Source organism: Rhinolophus hipposideros (assembly GCF_964194185.1).
Source record: "Rhinolophus hipposideros genome assembly, chromosome: 19".
Classification (NCBI taxonomy): Eukaryota; Metazoa; Chordata; class Mammalia; order Chiroptera; family Rhinolophidae; genus Rhinolophus; species Rhinolophus hipposideros.
In genome coordinates, this window is record NC_138065.1 from 10,255,817 (window position 1) to 10,272,711 (window position 16,895).

A 16,895-nucleotide genomic window follows, 5' to 3' on the forward strand; every position below is an offset into this window, starting at 1 on the left:
CGTCCTCCGACGCCCCGCTGGGTCTTGGCCTGCTCCGTCCTCGTCCTCCGACGCCCCGCTGGGTCTTGGCCTGCTCCGTCCTCGTCCTCGGGCGCTCGGGGCCTCGGACCCCAGACCCAGCGCCGGCAGCGGCACGAGTGGGCGCTTCCATTGCCGGAAGTCCGGAAGGTTGACGCGTTAAGTCGGCGGGCAGTTACCCGCCTCGCCCTGGAGGGAGGTCAGGTTCGTTCCGTTAGGCAGCCCGACAGCTTCGCCGTGTTAACCGGAGACCGGCGCCCACTTCTAGAGTCTGTGCGAGAACCGCACTTCCCCGAGGCACAGATTCTCGGGGCGCCGGGGACGAAGAGCAGTGGGGGTACAGCAAGGACGTGCAAGGGGAGGAGATGCTCGGCACAAAGGGAGAAAACGAAGGGGGAGTTTAAAGGGTTAAGAGAAGGAAGCCAAGACGGGAAGCCAGTTTCTCCCTCCCCGCCAAAACTGCAGCCAGTTCCCTCCCAAAAGTTTTAAAAGATTCCCCTCCCAGATATCAGCGTACAGAGCAATTTCTGGAGGAAACCTCTACAAATCGCCGCCAGTCAGAAGCAAAAAAGGGGGAACAGGCGGGAACAGGAAATTGAGACAAGCCACTCACTCTGGGAAACCACGACATGACGTCACCTCCGATCAAAAAAAAAATGGCCGGCAGTCGCCAACAGCCTGACGAGCGAGCCTTCAGAATGAACAACTGAGCATGCGTCAAAGGCGAGACACGGGCGACGTGAATTACGTCGGCGGCGGGCGCAGGCGTATTGAAGGGGGCCCGAGCCTGCGCAGACTCAGAAAACTCCGGCAAACCAAAGAATGGCGGGTACGGGGTTGGTGGCCGGAGAGGCCGTGGTGGATGCGCTGCCGTATTTTGACCAAGGCTATGAAGCCCCTGGTGTGCGGGAAGCGGTGAGTTTGGGGTGTCTGTGTAGGGGACTCAGCGCTTGCTAGTCCTGAGTGTTGGAAGAAGCATCTGACAATTCGCTACCCCTACACTGGCCCCTGTTCTCGTTCTTAGGCTGCGGCGCTGGTGGAGGAGGAAACGCGCAGATACCGACCTACCAAGAACTACCTGAGCTACCTGACAGCCCCGGATTATTCTGCTTTTGAAGTAAGTGTGTGTGGTGTGTTGAGCCCAGCGTATGAACCAGGATTCCTGCAAAATCTTTACTTTGGGTTGAGATCCTTACCACGTAAAAGTGGATTCTAAATTCCCGCTCTAAGTATCGCTCGTTTAGCTTATGTAGGTACTAGTGTCCGTCCATTGACCACAGCCGGACAGACAAGCCTTCTGCTCCGGGGTTCTTATTCTGAGACCCACAGCAGGACTTTCCGGGGCTCTGCAAACTACCTAACTACGCAAAAGTTAACGTGCGTGTTTGTCGGGCATAGGTTCCTCGTGTAAATTCTCAGTGGGATCCTCTCCACTCTAAAACGAGTGATCTAAGGTTTTTAAGTGTGTATACAGAGGGTGCCAAAAAGATGTATATACATTTTTTTTAATTTATTTTTTGGGGTGACAATTGTTAATGAAATTACATAATTTCAGGTGTACAATTCTGTATTACATCATCTATAAATCCCACTGTGTGTTCACCACCCAGAGTCACTTCTCCTTCCATCACCATATGTATATACATTTTAAGAAAGGAAAAAGCTATTAAAATTGTAATACAGTGAAGGACGCTAGCATTCATTTGATGAACGCCGTCTTTTGAGCCAACATCATACTACATTTTGCTACCGTAATTCAATTCAACTTTGAAAAGTAATACATAGATAACATCTCTTAAAATGTGTACTTTTTTTGGCACCGCCGGCATATACGTATGCGTGTGTGAGATATGTGTATATATGTATACGTACATACATATTTATTTACATAAGCTCCTGAGAACCACTGGAGGGCAGCCTTTGTATAAAGCCTAGTAGATGTTCATCCAATGAATGACTGAAGGGACCAACCATATCTAAGCAATGCACCATTTAAATATTTAGTCTAGAAGTGCACCCAAGACACTACTTAGGGTCTAATCAGCTAAATGAAATGTAAAATATTATTTCTAAGTTAATGGATTCTCGTAAGCATTTTAATGCATGTTTGGGTTCTTTTCCCTGTTATAGGTAACCATTTATTTATGAAAGCATTCTGTTATTAAAACACAATATTTATATTGAAGTAACCTGAAAAAAGTACTGGCAAAGTTTTAAGTAGGAGAGAGATGTTCCTGTGATAAACGATTTTCCTGTGCTTTTTCTAAATGTTGTTACCCAAAAATAGATGTTATCACATCAAGAACTAAGTACAGTGATGCTTTCATATTGGATTGATTCATGAAAGTTTCAGATAACTGCGTTCAATCGCAAACTTTCAAATACTTGAACCAGTTTTCTTTTTCGCTCTCTTAAATACAACATATGCTGCCTATCTTTATATTAGTATACCGATAATTTAACCTTTTTTAATAATAGGAGCGCATAGTGGACTGGGCTCACTATCTCAGTCCTAAAGATAGCCCTATATAATTATATGTTTATTATCCCAATTTTTTTAGATGGGAAAATTGCAGCTTAGAGACACTAATTTGCCCTAAACCACCCCTCAAACTGACTTTGAAACTGCTCTTCCATTAATTCATTTAACAACTATTTATGAAGGTGTGTTCTATGCCAGGTAGAGGGGAACAGGATAGGTAAGGCCCATACCCATGGAGGTTACATTCTAGAGCAGGGGTGTCCAAACTTTTTTCAACGGTTTTCACCAAGGGCCATATGCGGTAAAATACACAAACAGCCGGGCCACCCACTTGAAGTGAAGTACATATTTCCTCACCTGGTTTAAGTAAACTAAACATATTTTTGGAATTTGCTGCGGGCCAATTAACAATGGATTGCGAGCCGTAGTTGGCCTGTGGGCCGCAGTTTGGACACCCCTGTTCTAGAGTGTAGAGACAGACAAGTCAGAAGATAAGAGGTTATTGATAAAGCTACACAGAGAAGTAGAGTAGTGATGTGATACAGTGATTGGGCGACTACTTTAGATAGGATGGTTGAGGAAGGCCTAGGTGAGCTGGGGTGAGAGTGCCCCATGGGCCGGGATCTTTTTTGTTCTTCACCACCGTATCTTCATCACTTAGAACAGTGTCTGACACACAATAGACACCCAAATATTTATCAGTTGAATGTATGGAGAGCTTCTAATGCAGTTTTATTTAATGAATGCTTACTGTATGCCAGGCATGCCCAGAGTTCTTTTCATGACTTAACTCTGTGAACATTGGCTCAGTCTTTGGAGAGGGTTGAGTTAAAACTCCAGATCTCTCACTTACTGGCCGTGTGAGTTAGGTAACGGCTCCTATGTTAATGGCTCAAGACTGTTTGTACTGCATTTTCAGTATCTCATCTAATTGTTAGTTGTTATTCTTTGTCTGTCACTGTACATAGCCTCTAGCTAGAATACTCTGGTTTTCTGCAGGAAACTAGATAACTACATTTTCTTAGAGTTGTGTGTAACTCAGTAATAATCCAAAAAACGGCTTTCTCAATAAGAATGCAAAACTTTGAAACAAGAAATGTGGGCTTCTGGAAGGCCTTTTTTGCTTACTTTTTAGTCTAATTGTTAAAAATGCTGAAGCCCTCAAAAAATTGAAATTACATGGAATAAGTGAGGTATTACTATAAGTGCTTCACTTAAGCAGTTCTTTGTACTCAGGGCTGGAAATGTGCAGAACAGAAATGAAATAGGATATTGACCAAAACATTGAACCCGAAACAATAGTTATGCCATTTTTTTTTTAATAGTAAAATTGTTAGACCAGATAGCAAAAACCAGTTCCTTTTACCCATTTCCCTCTTCTCCATTCTTTGCAAAGTGTGAAAACAGTAGACAGGACCAAACAAGAAAGTATAGACTTAGGCCCATAGCCGTAAAGCAAATTATTTTATGTCCAAGTCCTCTGTTCCTCTGCCCCCAATGAACACTTAGATACTTGGTTCTCAACAGTGGCTTCACTTTGCAATCAACTGGTGAATTAAAAACGAAAGCTATAGTTATGTCCAGTCTCCACCTCAAAACAATTAAAAGGGAGTGGGAGAAGATGGTAAGACGTGGCTGAGGTTGGAATTATTTTCAAAGCTTCCAGCTGATTCTAATGTGCTGCTGGGACTGAGAATCACCAATCTAGGATTCATCCTTTTCTCTGTGGGCCCCTTTACATATGAAGTGTGTGTGTTCTTCAGATCCTAGAGAGCATTTAACACAGAGAAGACTTGGCACAAGAGAAATGATCTGTTACTATATAATGGATAATATCAAATATAAATATGTAAATAAGTTAGATTCATTGTTTGGTGGTTCATTTTAATTATTGATACGATTTTGGAAATAATTCTTTCTCTGATTTATACATCAGACTGACATAATGAGAAATGAATTTGAAAGACTGGCTGCTCGGCAACCAATTGAATTGCTCAGTATGAAACGGTAAGTCCTATCTCTGGGTTCAGCTGGGCTCAAATCATTGTTTACTTTAGTTAGTAAAACTACTGTAGCCATGTCAAAAGAAATGTGGAAAAGGAAAAAAAAACCTTGTCTGTTTTTACATTTTTTGTTTTTTCATAAAATAGTGGTTCATATAATCCTGTGTTAATGTTCAAAGATATTCTTTGCACCGTTATTTAAAAATGTAAAATATTTTAAAATCCCAACTACAGGGGAATGGTAAATTGTAATGAAGTTCATATTTAAGAATTCCCAGGGGCCGGCTCGGTGGCTCAGGTGGTTAGAACTCCATGCTCCTAACTCCGAAGGCTGCCGGTTTGATTCCCACATGGGCCAGTGGGCTCTCAACCACAAGGTTGCAGTTCAAGGGATGGTGGGCTCCGCCCCCTGCAACTAAGATTGAACAAGGCACCTTGAGCTGAATTGTCGCTGGGCTCTTGGATGGCTCAGTTGGTTGGAATGTGTCCTCTCAACCACAAGGTTGCTGGTTCAAGAGGGATGGTGGGCTGCGCCCCCTGCAACTAGCAATGGCAACTGGACCTGGAGCTGAGCTGCGCCCTCCACAACTAAGATTGAAAGGACAACAACTTGACTTGGGGAAAAGAAAGGCCTGGAAGTACACACTGTTCCCCAATAAAAATCTTTGGGGGAAAAAAATTAAAAAAAAAAAAAGAATTCCCAAAGAAATGTTCCTGGTTAGACATGTAGTTCTTCACTGATGAAACAAGTGTTATGACTTCTAGTGATCCCTGCTTTGCTCTTTCTTACACAAGACAGCTGTAGTAAACACAGCGTGCATGGGTAGTTTCACTTCGCTCCACTCTCTCCCCTCCCTACAAAACTCTATAAAACTGTCTCTCCTTCCTCGGGGGAAAAAACAACAAAACCACCCTTTGTCACTTTCTCTAACATGGAGAATTGGGTTGCTTAACATATGAGGCCCCTTTCAGCTCTAAAATCATAGACTATGGAATTACGAGAACCTCTAAGTCATCTGTCAGAGCGGAGTCCTTCAAAAGAGGGCCACGTGCACAGTAGGCCTATCCTCAGCATATGCGGAGACTGTAAGAGGCATTTGATTCTGTAGAACCAGAGGACCAGGTTTCTTGTGCTCCATTGCCTATCTGGTCTGAGTGCTAAAAGCAGGACGACTTCCAGGACTCCTCAGCTCTCCCATCTTCAGGTGCTTCTGCTCTCAAGATTTTCATGATAATAACTCCTGCAGGGAAGTGTATTTCAAACCATCGGTTCATTAAGCAGCAGATTGTGAAGTACATTTAGTAAGACACCGCATCACTTTTTTAAGGTAATAGGATAGAAAATGTCAATATATTGCATGTAAAGATCAATACTGTTTTTGAAACTTTTGTTCAGCTATGTGTTCGTGTACTGAGTCACAGAAAAAATCTTATTGTAGGTTATAGTTAGAAGTTTGAAAAATGCTACATTTGTACCTCTATGTGTAAAGCTCATTACTTCTTGATCCCAGTTGCATATCCCTCCATTTTTTGTAGGAATAATTTGGAATTTTTACAGTATCTGGTAAAAATACTAAAATGGAAATTAAAACTTACTCTGTAATAACTCTAATAATGAGCTGAGGTTTAGGAAGAGTGCATTTATTGCTGGCTCTGTTGGCATGTTGAAGGACTGGGTAGTTTGAAGAGAGAACAGAGTGAGGTCCAGTATTTTTCTCAAGGGGGGTGTGGGTACGTGAATGTGAGAATGGATGAATCTACGTGTTTTTACAAAAACGACAGCATAGTTTTTTTATCCTACTTTTTTCCCTAGTATGTTACAATCATCTTAATGGTTTAAGTATTCTTCAGTAATCTCATTTAATAGCTAATGTAACAATGCTTTATATGAATGGACCGTAGCTCAAATAATCACTTCACATTGATGTGAACAATTTTTTGTTACTATATATAATGATGCTAAATCTTATTTGTAAGCTGTCTGTTTCTTAGGATGAATAGGTTTCTTATTGCAGGGTCTGCATCTTATTTTCCGTCTTCTGTAGTTTTCACAGTGTAGGTAGACACTGTTGGGAGGAGAGATAAAGGTTTGGGGGAATGTGTGATTTTATTTTATTTTTGTTTAATTTCAGATATGAACTTCCAGCCCCTTCCTCGGGTCAGAAAAATGACATTACTGCTTGGCAAGAATGTGTAAACAATTCTATGGCCCAGTTAGAGCATCAAGCGGTTCGAATTGAGAATCTAGAACTAATGTCACAGCATGGATGCAATGCCTGGAAAGTATATAATGAGTAAGAAGCTTTTTGTGTTTCTTTAAACGCATTCCACCCACATCTTTGGTATTTTTTTAAATGTGGGAAGTAGTATAGGGGAAGTGGGATAAAAATAGTAGAGCTGAACTTTCACTGGGGATCATGACCTAGAACCACAACCCATATGAAAGGCCACTGCTTTGAGCCCCACCTCAAAGCTGGAGTACCAGGGGAACATAAACCTAACAACCGTGTTTATTATTGTAATAAAATGAGTTCTGAGGTCTGATTCACAAATCACAACTTGGTAGAATGTAATCGTTAACGTGGGGAATTGTTTATACAGTTGATTCCAGTTACTTGCATGTTATGTTGTATAAAAGTGGCCTTGAATACTGAATTAGCAAATACTGTATCATTTCTCCTGAGGGAAATATGTACATGTGTGTAAATGCACATCTCACATAGATTACAATCTTAAATGCTAAAGACACGCATCCTGGCAGATTCTGTTTTCATTTTATAAAAGAGAAAACAAGGTTCAGCAGTGTTAAGTAACTAACCAGAGTCGGCAATTAAACTCCATCCTTTGGTGTTCTCTGTATGAGACTTTAAAACAAGGCAGAGCGTCTCCTTGTTCCACTCCTGCTGGAAACATGCACATCCAGGAACTCAAAATTTTTCCCTGCTCTGAGCATTCTGTGAATGATTGCAAAACACTGTAAGTATTGATTTTGGGGTTACAAATAAATTTGAGTGAGTAGGAAAATTCACAAATATAAAATCTGGACATAATAAGAATCGACCGTAAGTACATGAGAAACAACACTGCCAAAACAAGCCACTGAGCTCCTATTCCTGTTCCATATAATGAGCTGTAGCTTTAGCTTTTGTTATCTACCTGGGATTCAGTTTTCTAATTTGTAATATTCAGCAGTTAGATTATGATCTCTATGGCCGCTTGGAGCCTCCAAAACCCCTTGAATGTCTGTTAACAGTTTGAGAACAGGCCACTGAACCTCATGACTGAGCATAAAACTGATTCTTTGAGTATGTTTCCTGAAAAAAATAAAGCAAAAAATCACAACATGATAAATACCTTTCCTCATATTTTCAGAATTATGTTTTAAATTTTTATGGACACACAAAGGATCCAGTAGGCAAAATCTAGAATTTGGAAAACTACAGAACAAACAATTTAGTTACTTTTGTGAGTAAATTGCAAGGGAGATAAATGAAAAATGGGGTCAGGGTGATAAAGAAATTAAAGAGACAGACTAATCAAAAAAATATTTGTGTGTCAAAATGGAAAAAGGGATCCTTGTCCTCAAGAAGCTTTATCAAGAGGAGATAAGATTCTCTGTGCCAAATAACCAGTAGTCTGTATTTGGCAGTGTGGGGGCAAGTGCTGCATTGTGTGCTATGGTCTATGAACTACAGAGATCCAGAGAAGGGACAGTAAAAATTAGGGTCATTAAGAAGGGGTGAAATTGGGACGTTTAGAGGAGAACAAGAATGTCCCAGGAATGGAGAAGAATGTGGATACAGGGACAACAAACAAACAAACGTTAAATCGAAGAGAGCGTAGCTTTCAACTTGCCTAGAAACTTTTAATAATTTCCCATTACCTACAAGGTAAGGTTCAGACCATTTCACTTAGTATTCAAGGCGAAAGGCTATACCTCAGTTGTAGACTTTGACTCCAGCCAAACCAGTCCTCTCTGGTGACTATCAGACACCCTGCCCCTGGGCCCTTCCTCATGCCTCGCCTCCTCCTGGAATTCCTTCACCTATTCTACCCAGATTCAATTTTGTTAAGGCCCAACTCTAATGGACTTCCTTGTCTGCTCTGATAGAAATTCTGCCTCTGGTGCTCTCTCCCTCTCTTTGTAACTATACTAATTGCTATATAGTAACTATACCGATATAGTAACTATACAATTTGCAAGTCTGTCTTGTGTAAGAGCAACTACACTACTAGTTACTATATAGTCATTATATTAATTACTATGCGCATCACTTATTTTCCGTTAATCACGTAACACTTCATGGTGTTGGCCATTCCCCTTAGCATGTCCCCTCCAAACCCAATGGATACTTCTCCAGAGGAGGTGTACTATATGTTATCAAAGTAAATTTTCTTTCCTTGTGAAAGGATTTGAGAGCATCAAACGTCCTGGGCACAAACTTTTAGCTCGAAGTCGGTCTTGGTGCAGGACCACTAAAAAATAGTATTTTGTAATAAGGAGAGAATTCTGTACTTGCAACTAAAGGGAAACCAGGGTCATCCCCTGATTGCTATAAATAAGCAGCCTTAGCCCCAGCAATGTCACGTGACTCATCCAAGGACACGCAACTATTCAGGGTAGAGCTGGGACTAGAACCTGTCTTATGACTCCCATGATACACTGCAGTAAGTTTTACCGGATATATGGTCAGAATACTTGAGGAGGGACCTGTACAAGTAAGAGGGAGAAGGAAGACGGGGGGAGACAACAAGTAAACTGGGCTTTCAGGAAGAGGTAATTCAGAGTAAAGTTCCCAGTTAAAAAAAATGGTCAGTTTTCTTCTCTCTCTAGGTATCAGGAGACAGGAGGGGAGAATGACAAGATACATGGAGATACTGAACTATAGGAATGCAAGGGGGTTTACCTGGGTATATTCATATTAGATAGTTTCCGTCTTCTCTGGAAAGTAATGGCAGTTTAAGAAGTGATGTAAGTTCACAAAATCAGAGTATCAGTAAACTGCTTGGGCTCCAGAGTTTAAAAGACCTGAAATAGAATTCAGCTCTGACCTATGTTACCTTGACCAAGTTACTTAATCCTTCTAAGTTTATTTTCCTCTCATGTGAAGTAGGGATAATCATACCTACCTTAGAGAATTCTTGTGAAAGTTAAATCAGCTAATATTTATAGTGTCTAACGTGGTGTTTGGCACAGAGAGCTCAATAAATATTAACTATTTAAGCAGAAAAATTTGACCTTGTGTCAACTAGATAGTTCACTTTTAGTTGGTACTATTAAATTTTAATGTACATTAATCTGATTTTTCTCTTTTCCTTCCTTAGAAATCTGGTTCATATGATTGAACATGCACAGAAAGAACTCCAGAAGTTAAGGTAAATTGTGTTTTCCTCTTATTTCAGAATAAAGTTTAGGTGAACCCTTAATAAATAGAATGAGATGAAAAGGGAACCAGTGGACTATATGGTCATATGAGAGTAAGCAATTGATATCCACCCTTTGTCCAGCATATGGTGTTGGGTTTGCCCTGCCTGAGTAGAGGAGAAATAATAGACTGAGGTCTGAAAACAACTATCTACCATGTCATTTGCAATTTGCAAGTCTATAAATATTGAAAAGGCACTTTTAGAAGGAGGAAAATTTGCAGAGTAACATGTATATTCTGATTTATGTTTAAGGGAAAAAAAACAAAACCCTCAACATGCACATACACATATAGGAAGAGTCTGGAAGGATACCCACCAAACACTGAACAGCATTTATCGGGGAAGAGAAGCACGTGGGAGGAGGCACCTTCAATTTTTAATCTGTGTGTGTGTGTGTGTGTGTGTTTAATTTTTCACATCATGTTTTATGAAATTTGTAATTGAAAAATAGAAGAAAGTTAATTCTTAAAATTCTGTGACTATATGTCTGTTCTTCTCAAGGGATTAAAGGTGTATTGATTATAGATTTTTCTGTTGATTTTTGGCTCTTATGTTAAAATGTAGATATGTTGTATAAATAATGTTTTACAGGAAACATATTCAGGATTTAAACTGGCAGCGAAAAAACATGCAACTCACAGCTGGATCTAAATTAAGAGAAATGGAGTCAACGTGAGTACCCACAATTCCATCATCTTTTAAATTGTTTAGCAAATTTAACATCAAGATTCAACAATATGATTTAAACAGTATTCAAATGGGGTGCCACAAGTGTCAGAGAAATGCTGTTTTCTGAATCCTGCTCTTCACTGCCTTGAATTATGCCTTTCTTGAATTATGGGCTCAGAAGGCAGTGAAAGAGTTACATAACCAAAATCTGAACCACTGCGAGTTGATTCTGTTCTTCGAGTGCCCTGTTTGCAGTTCATTATTTCTGCTCTGAATAGGATTCTGTCTATTTTAAAAGGGAAAAAAAATTATCTATTTTTTAACCTTTGCAGAAAGTATGGAAATTCCATACTTTCTTGATAATTTGTTTGTGTCTCAGTTTTTTCTATCCCTTGTTTATATATTTTATTTTTTAAATGTTCTTCACATACACACATAAGTTTGTACAAATCCCTAACAATAATCATGAATGTCTATATAATTTACAGTTCCTCTTTTCTTTTTTGCTTTGTGATTTCTCTGTCCTCCCTCCCTCCATCTCCTACGTCATTCTCCTTGTTCTAGCTTCCCATTCACCTCCATGGGCCCCATGTTATCTATTATACATCTTTTCATATTTTTCTTCCAGCTAATATAATCTTCTAAACTTACGTGTGTGTTTCCTTTTATTTGTAAGGTTTTTGGTTTTTTGTTTTTTTCCTGGGAGAGGAGGAAGGCTCCTTGACTCTCTGGAATTTTTTCTTAATCAATTCTAGAAATTTCTCCACCATTTTACTTTAAGTATTTCCTCTGCCCTGTATTCTCTCCTTTTTTGGTTAATCCAATTAAATGCTGTCTTCCTTTACTCTTCTCTCTTCAACTCTTTCTAATTACCTTTTCTTTTTAACTGATTTTTTTTATTTTGAAATAATCAGAGATTCTTATTCAGTTGTAAGAGATACTGCAGAGATCCTGTGTGCCCTTTACCTACTTCCCCTTTGGGCCTCAGGTTTTTAAATGGAAAGTTAAAAGCGAAGGTTAGTGTTATGGCCCTGGCTGAAAATATGTATCTGATAAGACACTCCAAGAGAAATTTCACAATGAATAATGTTTCCTTTATTTTTCTATTCTAGTTGGGTATCTCTGGTCAGTAAGAATTATGAGATTGAAAGGACTATTGTGCAATTAGAAAATGAAATCTTTCAAATTAAGCAGCAGCATGGAGAGGCCAACAAAGAAAACATCCGACAAGACTTCTGAAAAGGCAGATTGATTCGGTGGGTAGAAAGAAAGGCAAGTTGGGCTTTCGCAGAAGATCAGGCATCTGAACTATGAAGATCAGTGGCATGTTACAGAAGTCATCAGTGGTTAAGTGTTGAGAAACCATGGAAAGTGGACTGTTATCTGCTATTTGTACATTAGCAAAATAAAAAGTTTAAACTTGGCGGTATGTTTTTTGCCATAAATAAAAACAATTTTAGACTTTTAAAATAACTATTACTTTAAAATAATATTATATCAGAATTAATTTTGAGCCACTTGGACCATATTTTGTGTCCAAGAGATCTTTGTTGAAAGTTTTCAACTTGTACAAGAAGTTGGAAGCTTTTGGTTTATGTTTTTCAAATAAAGAGGTAGTTCTACAAATTCTTGATACCAAACAAGACTGAAGGAATACAGTGCTCCATGTATGTCATCTGTCGCCGTCCTCTTCCTAGGTAACAGCTACATAAGGGCTTAATGGGAGCTTAGTAAAGCGTTCTACACGCTTTAGGTAGGTGAACTAAACTTACATGAATAAAAAAAAAAATAATTTGATCCTCACAAAAAACTTAGAAAGTGGGTACTGTTGTTCCCATACACAGATTCGTAACAGGCACTGATTTAACTTGCCCAAATTTTATAGCTAGAAAGTGTCATCCAGGTTTCAAACACTAGCGCCAGAGTTGTGTTCTTACCCCTCTACTGCTAGGGAATTAAAAAGTATAAAAGATTCCTGCCCAATTCAGAAAACATATTTGCAGCATATCAAAGAATAAATAGTCTTCAGGTACAAAGACCTTTACAAATCACTGCTTCATATTTATGATGAGAGGGGGAAAAAAAGAATTGCATTTTATTTTTTTCTATTTTTTTAAATTGACTTTTGTTCTTTTTTTTTCTTTTAACTTTTATTTAAGTGTGTTTTTCCAGGACTCATCAGTTCCAAGTCAAGTAGTTGTGGCAATCTAGTTACGGAGGGTGCAGCTCACAGTGGCCCATGTGGGGATTGAACCAGCAACCTTGTTAAGAGCACCGCGCTCTAACCAGCTGAGCTATCCAGCTGCCTGTAAGAATTGCATTTTAACATGTTTAAAAAAAAAAAAAAACTGGTTGAGCACGAAATGTTGCAATCTTTTTATTTTTTTAAACTATATTATTGTCCCTTGGGGGGATTCATTCCACTATTGCCTGATCCAACTTGCTGCACCTACTTGGCCCAAAGAAACTATATCTTCTGCTCTTCCTTGCCTGAGGGACTACCTTTCAGGTAATCGCTGCCCCTCGCCAACCTCCTGTCTCTGTGTGATATTCCCTCAGAGTCCTCCTCACTGTTGGACTGTTTTGCTAGTAAATCCCCGTCTAGTATGGCGACCAACTTGGCAAAGCTTGGGTATTTTCTCAGCCTCGGAGAGTTGGGTGTGCTGAGTTCGGTATATTACTCTGTAGAAAGCAGCAGCTCGAGTAAACGACAAGTGGTGAATGAGACTGATGGTTCTGTTTCTTTAAACTGATCATACTCATAAAATTTTGTCCCACTGATCGAGAGTCCTCCCTTCATAAATAACCGTAGAGTTTGAGGGTGGCCCCAACAAAGTTAAGAGAAAACAAAATCTGCATGACATTAAATGAACTGCAGCTAGTTACCCAGCCCCACCACTAGACCTTCTATATGGGAGCCATTCAATTGCCTATCTTGCAAGTCCCTTTGAGTTGGATTTTCTTTCACTTGCAACATAAACCATTCTAACTTACGTCCCTCAAGATGAAATACCTAGGTTTTTTTCCTGAAGAGATTTAACATTATATACAGCAAGACACTTGACTTTACAATGTTTATTTCACAATATACAATTTGGTGTGGGGTCTCATCTGTTGTCAGCCTATAACGGGAAATACTGGGCTGAGGCAAGAGTGAAATAGTCACCCTTATCTATCAACTTCAAGAGAAATTGAGCGTCCTAACCCACATGAAAGAAATCTTTCAGTTACCATCAAGTTCACTATCGTGTTTGTAATTTGTCTTAAATATTTTAATGGCGTTACCACTTGTGATTTTTTAAAATTAGTTTTAATTTTTTAAAAATATATGTACTTTATCTTCTTCTCCTACCCCTCCTCTCCCTTCTTCCTTTCTCCTATCCTTCTGCTCCAATCCAATATTACTGCTACCCCATCCCCGAACTTAGTGGTATAAAACAATAAGAGGTATAAAAGCATTTATTGTTATCTGTCAGTGATGGGGATTAACTGCACTCGGGTAGAGAGTACTCAGGGTTCCTCTTGTGGTCAGATGATGGCTGGGACTAGTGTCCTTGGTGGATTCTTGACTCATGTCTGATACCTGGGCTGGGAAGACTCAAAACAACTGGGAGCTGGATCACTTGCAAATCCTTGGGGACCTCTAAGTCTATGTGGTCTCTCTGGCCTGGTGGCTTCAGGGTAGCCAAGCTTATGTGACAGCTCAGGCCTCCAAAGGTGTATGTCAGAGTCCAACAGAAGCTATATTACCTTCTGTGACTTGGCCTCAGAAGTCACACAGTTATTTCTGCCCCGTTGTATTTGTTAGAAGCAGGTCAGCAAGGCCAGGCCATACCCAGGGGAGAAGATCTAGATTCCACCTCAGATGGAAGTAGTGCTGAAGAATTTGTGGACATGGTTGTGTTTCTTTTGTTAAACTTGGACATGTTTTAATATCCCTCCCACTCCCTTTCCAACAATTCAAGTCCTGAAGTCATTAGGTAGAGCAAAGGAGGCATCCATGTAGAGGGTGGGCCCTGAATCCATTCGGACTGGTGATCTTACAAGAAGAGGGAAGACACACCGAGGGAACAACCCCATATGAAGACAGATTGGAATGATGAGTCTACAAGCTAAGAATGCCAAGGATTGCTGGCAGCCACCAGAAGCGGGGAGAGAGGCATGGAAAAGATCCTTCTAGAGCCTCATGAAAGAGTGTGGCCTTGCTGGCACCTTGATTTCAGACTTCTAGCCTCCAGAACTGTGATACAATAAAAGTTCTGTTGTTTTAAACCACTCATTTATGGTAGTTTGTTATTGCAGCCGTAGGATGCATTATGACCAAGTTGAGGGCTATTGTTCTGTATTGAAAACATTGTATGAATGGATGCTGTGGTCCATCCCTCCGTCCCCTGCCCTCTGCCCTCTCAGCAGGAAATTGGAAGAGTTTTTTGGAGAATATGACTAGCCAAAGAGAAAAGACCTACCGGTGTTGAAATTGAGAGTTTCCCAACAAATGACCCAGCAAAGTCCCTCAGCAGTGAGGTTCAAACAACTCTTTCCCACCAACACCGAGCTTCTAATCTGTGTTTTAGCTCCCCACTCTTAAATATGAACAGGCAATCAAGGATTACCAGATAGGTGAGGGACACCTTTATCATGAAAGATAAGGAACAAAACAGGAAACCGGTGGAGAGAACAACATGGTGCAAGAAAATCGTGTTTGTTTTTTAAGAAATAATGTCCTCAGAGAAGTAAGATATTGCAGCCATAACATAAAAAGCAAGGTACTATTTCATTAAGGAACATTCAGGGAACAAAAGAGCTCTTAGAAATTAAAAAGCATGGTAGCAAAAATTAAAATTCAATAGAAGAGGAATTAAACTTGGCAAACTCCCAGACTGGAGCCAAAAAGGCAAAAATGGGAAATGGGGGGGAAAAACCTAGTCCAGAAGGTCAAATAATTTGAGATTATAAAAAAAAATGTCAACAAAATAATTGAGAAATTTCCACAACTGAAGGATGTGAGTTTCCAAATTCCAAGGTTTTGGCACAATGGGCAAAAACAGACCAAAGCACATTGTTTGTGAAATTTCAGAACACCAAGGACAAAAAGATTCTGCAAGATCTGGGTAGAGGGGCGGGGGTGGGCTGGGGGAGGGGTCTGTTATATATATAAAAAAAAACAATCGAAATATCTTGAGGTTTCTTGACATCAACTCTGGAAGCTAGAAAGAAGATAGTGAATCAATGCCTTCGGAATTCTTATGAAAAATTTCTAACCTCGGACTCTATACATAGTCAAATTATCAGCTAAGTGTGATAAGAAGCTACTGGAGGATGTGCCCTTCCAATCCAACACGGAAAAGGGACTCTTTCAGGGAGAAAGGAGCTCCCAGGATTACATCTGTACACACAGCAGAGGGCAGCCAGTTCGTACTGGAACAGTGTGGCTCCAGGAACAAATCTTCTGAAAGCTGTCATCACAAAGGTGCCCACTATCGTACCGGCTTTGTACCCTGAGGAGCAGAATGCCCACATTTCTGACCTACACTTGGTTTGTGCCATGTCCTGACGAAGTTCCTGCTCTCCCCTCCCTGACCTGCTGGAAGTGTTTCCTAGGAGTTCATCCCCTGAATTTATTCCTGCCAAATGTGTACTACTTAGCCTGCATTCCAGCCCTGCCAGAAACCCCAGAATCGGCTCTCAGATTTGTCAGGAAGGCTGAAACCAGAGATTGATCATCTTATTTTTTTCCCAGAGACCTTCAGTCTAACCGTTGAAATATTGCCTCTGCTATAGACTGAATATTTATGCCACCCCTCCCCCGCCCCATTCATTTGTTGAAACCTAATCCCCAGTGTGACGGTATTTGGAAGTGGGGCCTTTGGGAGGTGGTTAGGTAATGAGGGCAGAGCCCTCATGAATGGGATTAGTGCCCTTATAAAACACATTCCAGAGAGTTTCTTCCCCCCTTTTGCCAGGTGAGGACAGAATGAGAAGACTGCTGTCTGAACCAGGCAGTAGGCTCTAATCAGACACCAAATCTGCCGACACCTTGATCTGGGACTCTGAAGCATCCAGAACTGTGAGAAATCAATGTTTGTTGTGTAATACACCTGGTCTATGGTATTTTTGTTACAGCAGCACAAACGAACTAAGACATGTTCTCTTAGGCTTCTCAGTATTTATGTCAATATATGTATTGATGTTAATTACCTTTCACATTCATGCATATATACATAGTTGTGGTGGGCTAAAAATAGCCCTCAAAGATGTCCATCTAGGTCCTAATCCCAGGAACCTATCAATGTGTT

The 16,895-nt window shown here is 40.3% G+C and overlaps 1 protein-coding gene across 2 annotated transcripts; it reads left to right on the top strand.

The window, feature by feature from the left end:
• The first annotated feature begins 785 nt into the window (after positions 1-785).
• Positions 786-13,326, top strand: BCAS2 (BCAS2 pre-mRNA processing factor). Of its 2 annotated transcripts, XM_081025000.1 has the most exons (8): positions 786-933; positions 1,043-1,135; positions 4,437-4,507; positions 6,636-6,797; positions 9,829-9,879; positions 10,522-10,602; positions 11,712-11,855; positions 12,759-13,326. In XM_081025000.1, exons 1-7 carry the CDS (start codon positions 841-843, stop codon positions 11,836-11,838), a joined length of 678 nt encoding a protein of 225 aa, XP_080881126.1. In that variant the 5' UTR covers positions 786-840; the 3' UTR covers positions 11,839-11,855; positions 12,759-13,326. The 2 variants fall into 2 exon arrangements, with proteins under 2 accessions (XP_080881126.1, XP_080881125.1); XM_081024999.1 differs by lacking the exon at positions 12,759-13,326 and having other exon boundaries at positions 11,712-12,023.
• Positions 13,327-16,895: the final 3,569 nt, after the last annotated feature.

Coding starts and splice junctions, on each gene's coding strand:
- BCAS2 (XM_081025000.1), top strand. CDS start 841: ATGGCGGGTACGGGGTTGGTGGCCGGAGAGGCCGTGGTGGATGCGCTG. Junction 934..1,042: donor CCCCTGGTGTGCGGGAAGCG/GTGAGTTTGGGG, acceptor TCTCGTTCTTAG/GCTGCGGCGCTGGTGGAGGA. Junction 1,136..4,436: donor CGGATTATTCTGCTTTTGAA/GTAAGTGTGTGT, acceptor TTTATACATCAG/ACTGACATAATGAGAAATGA.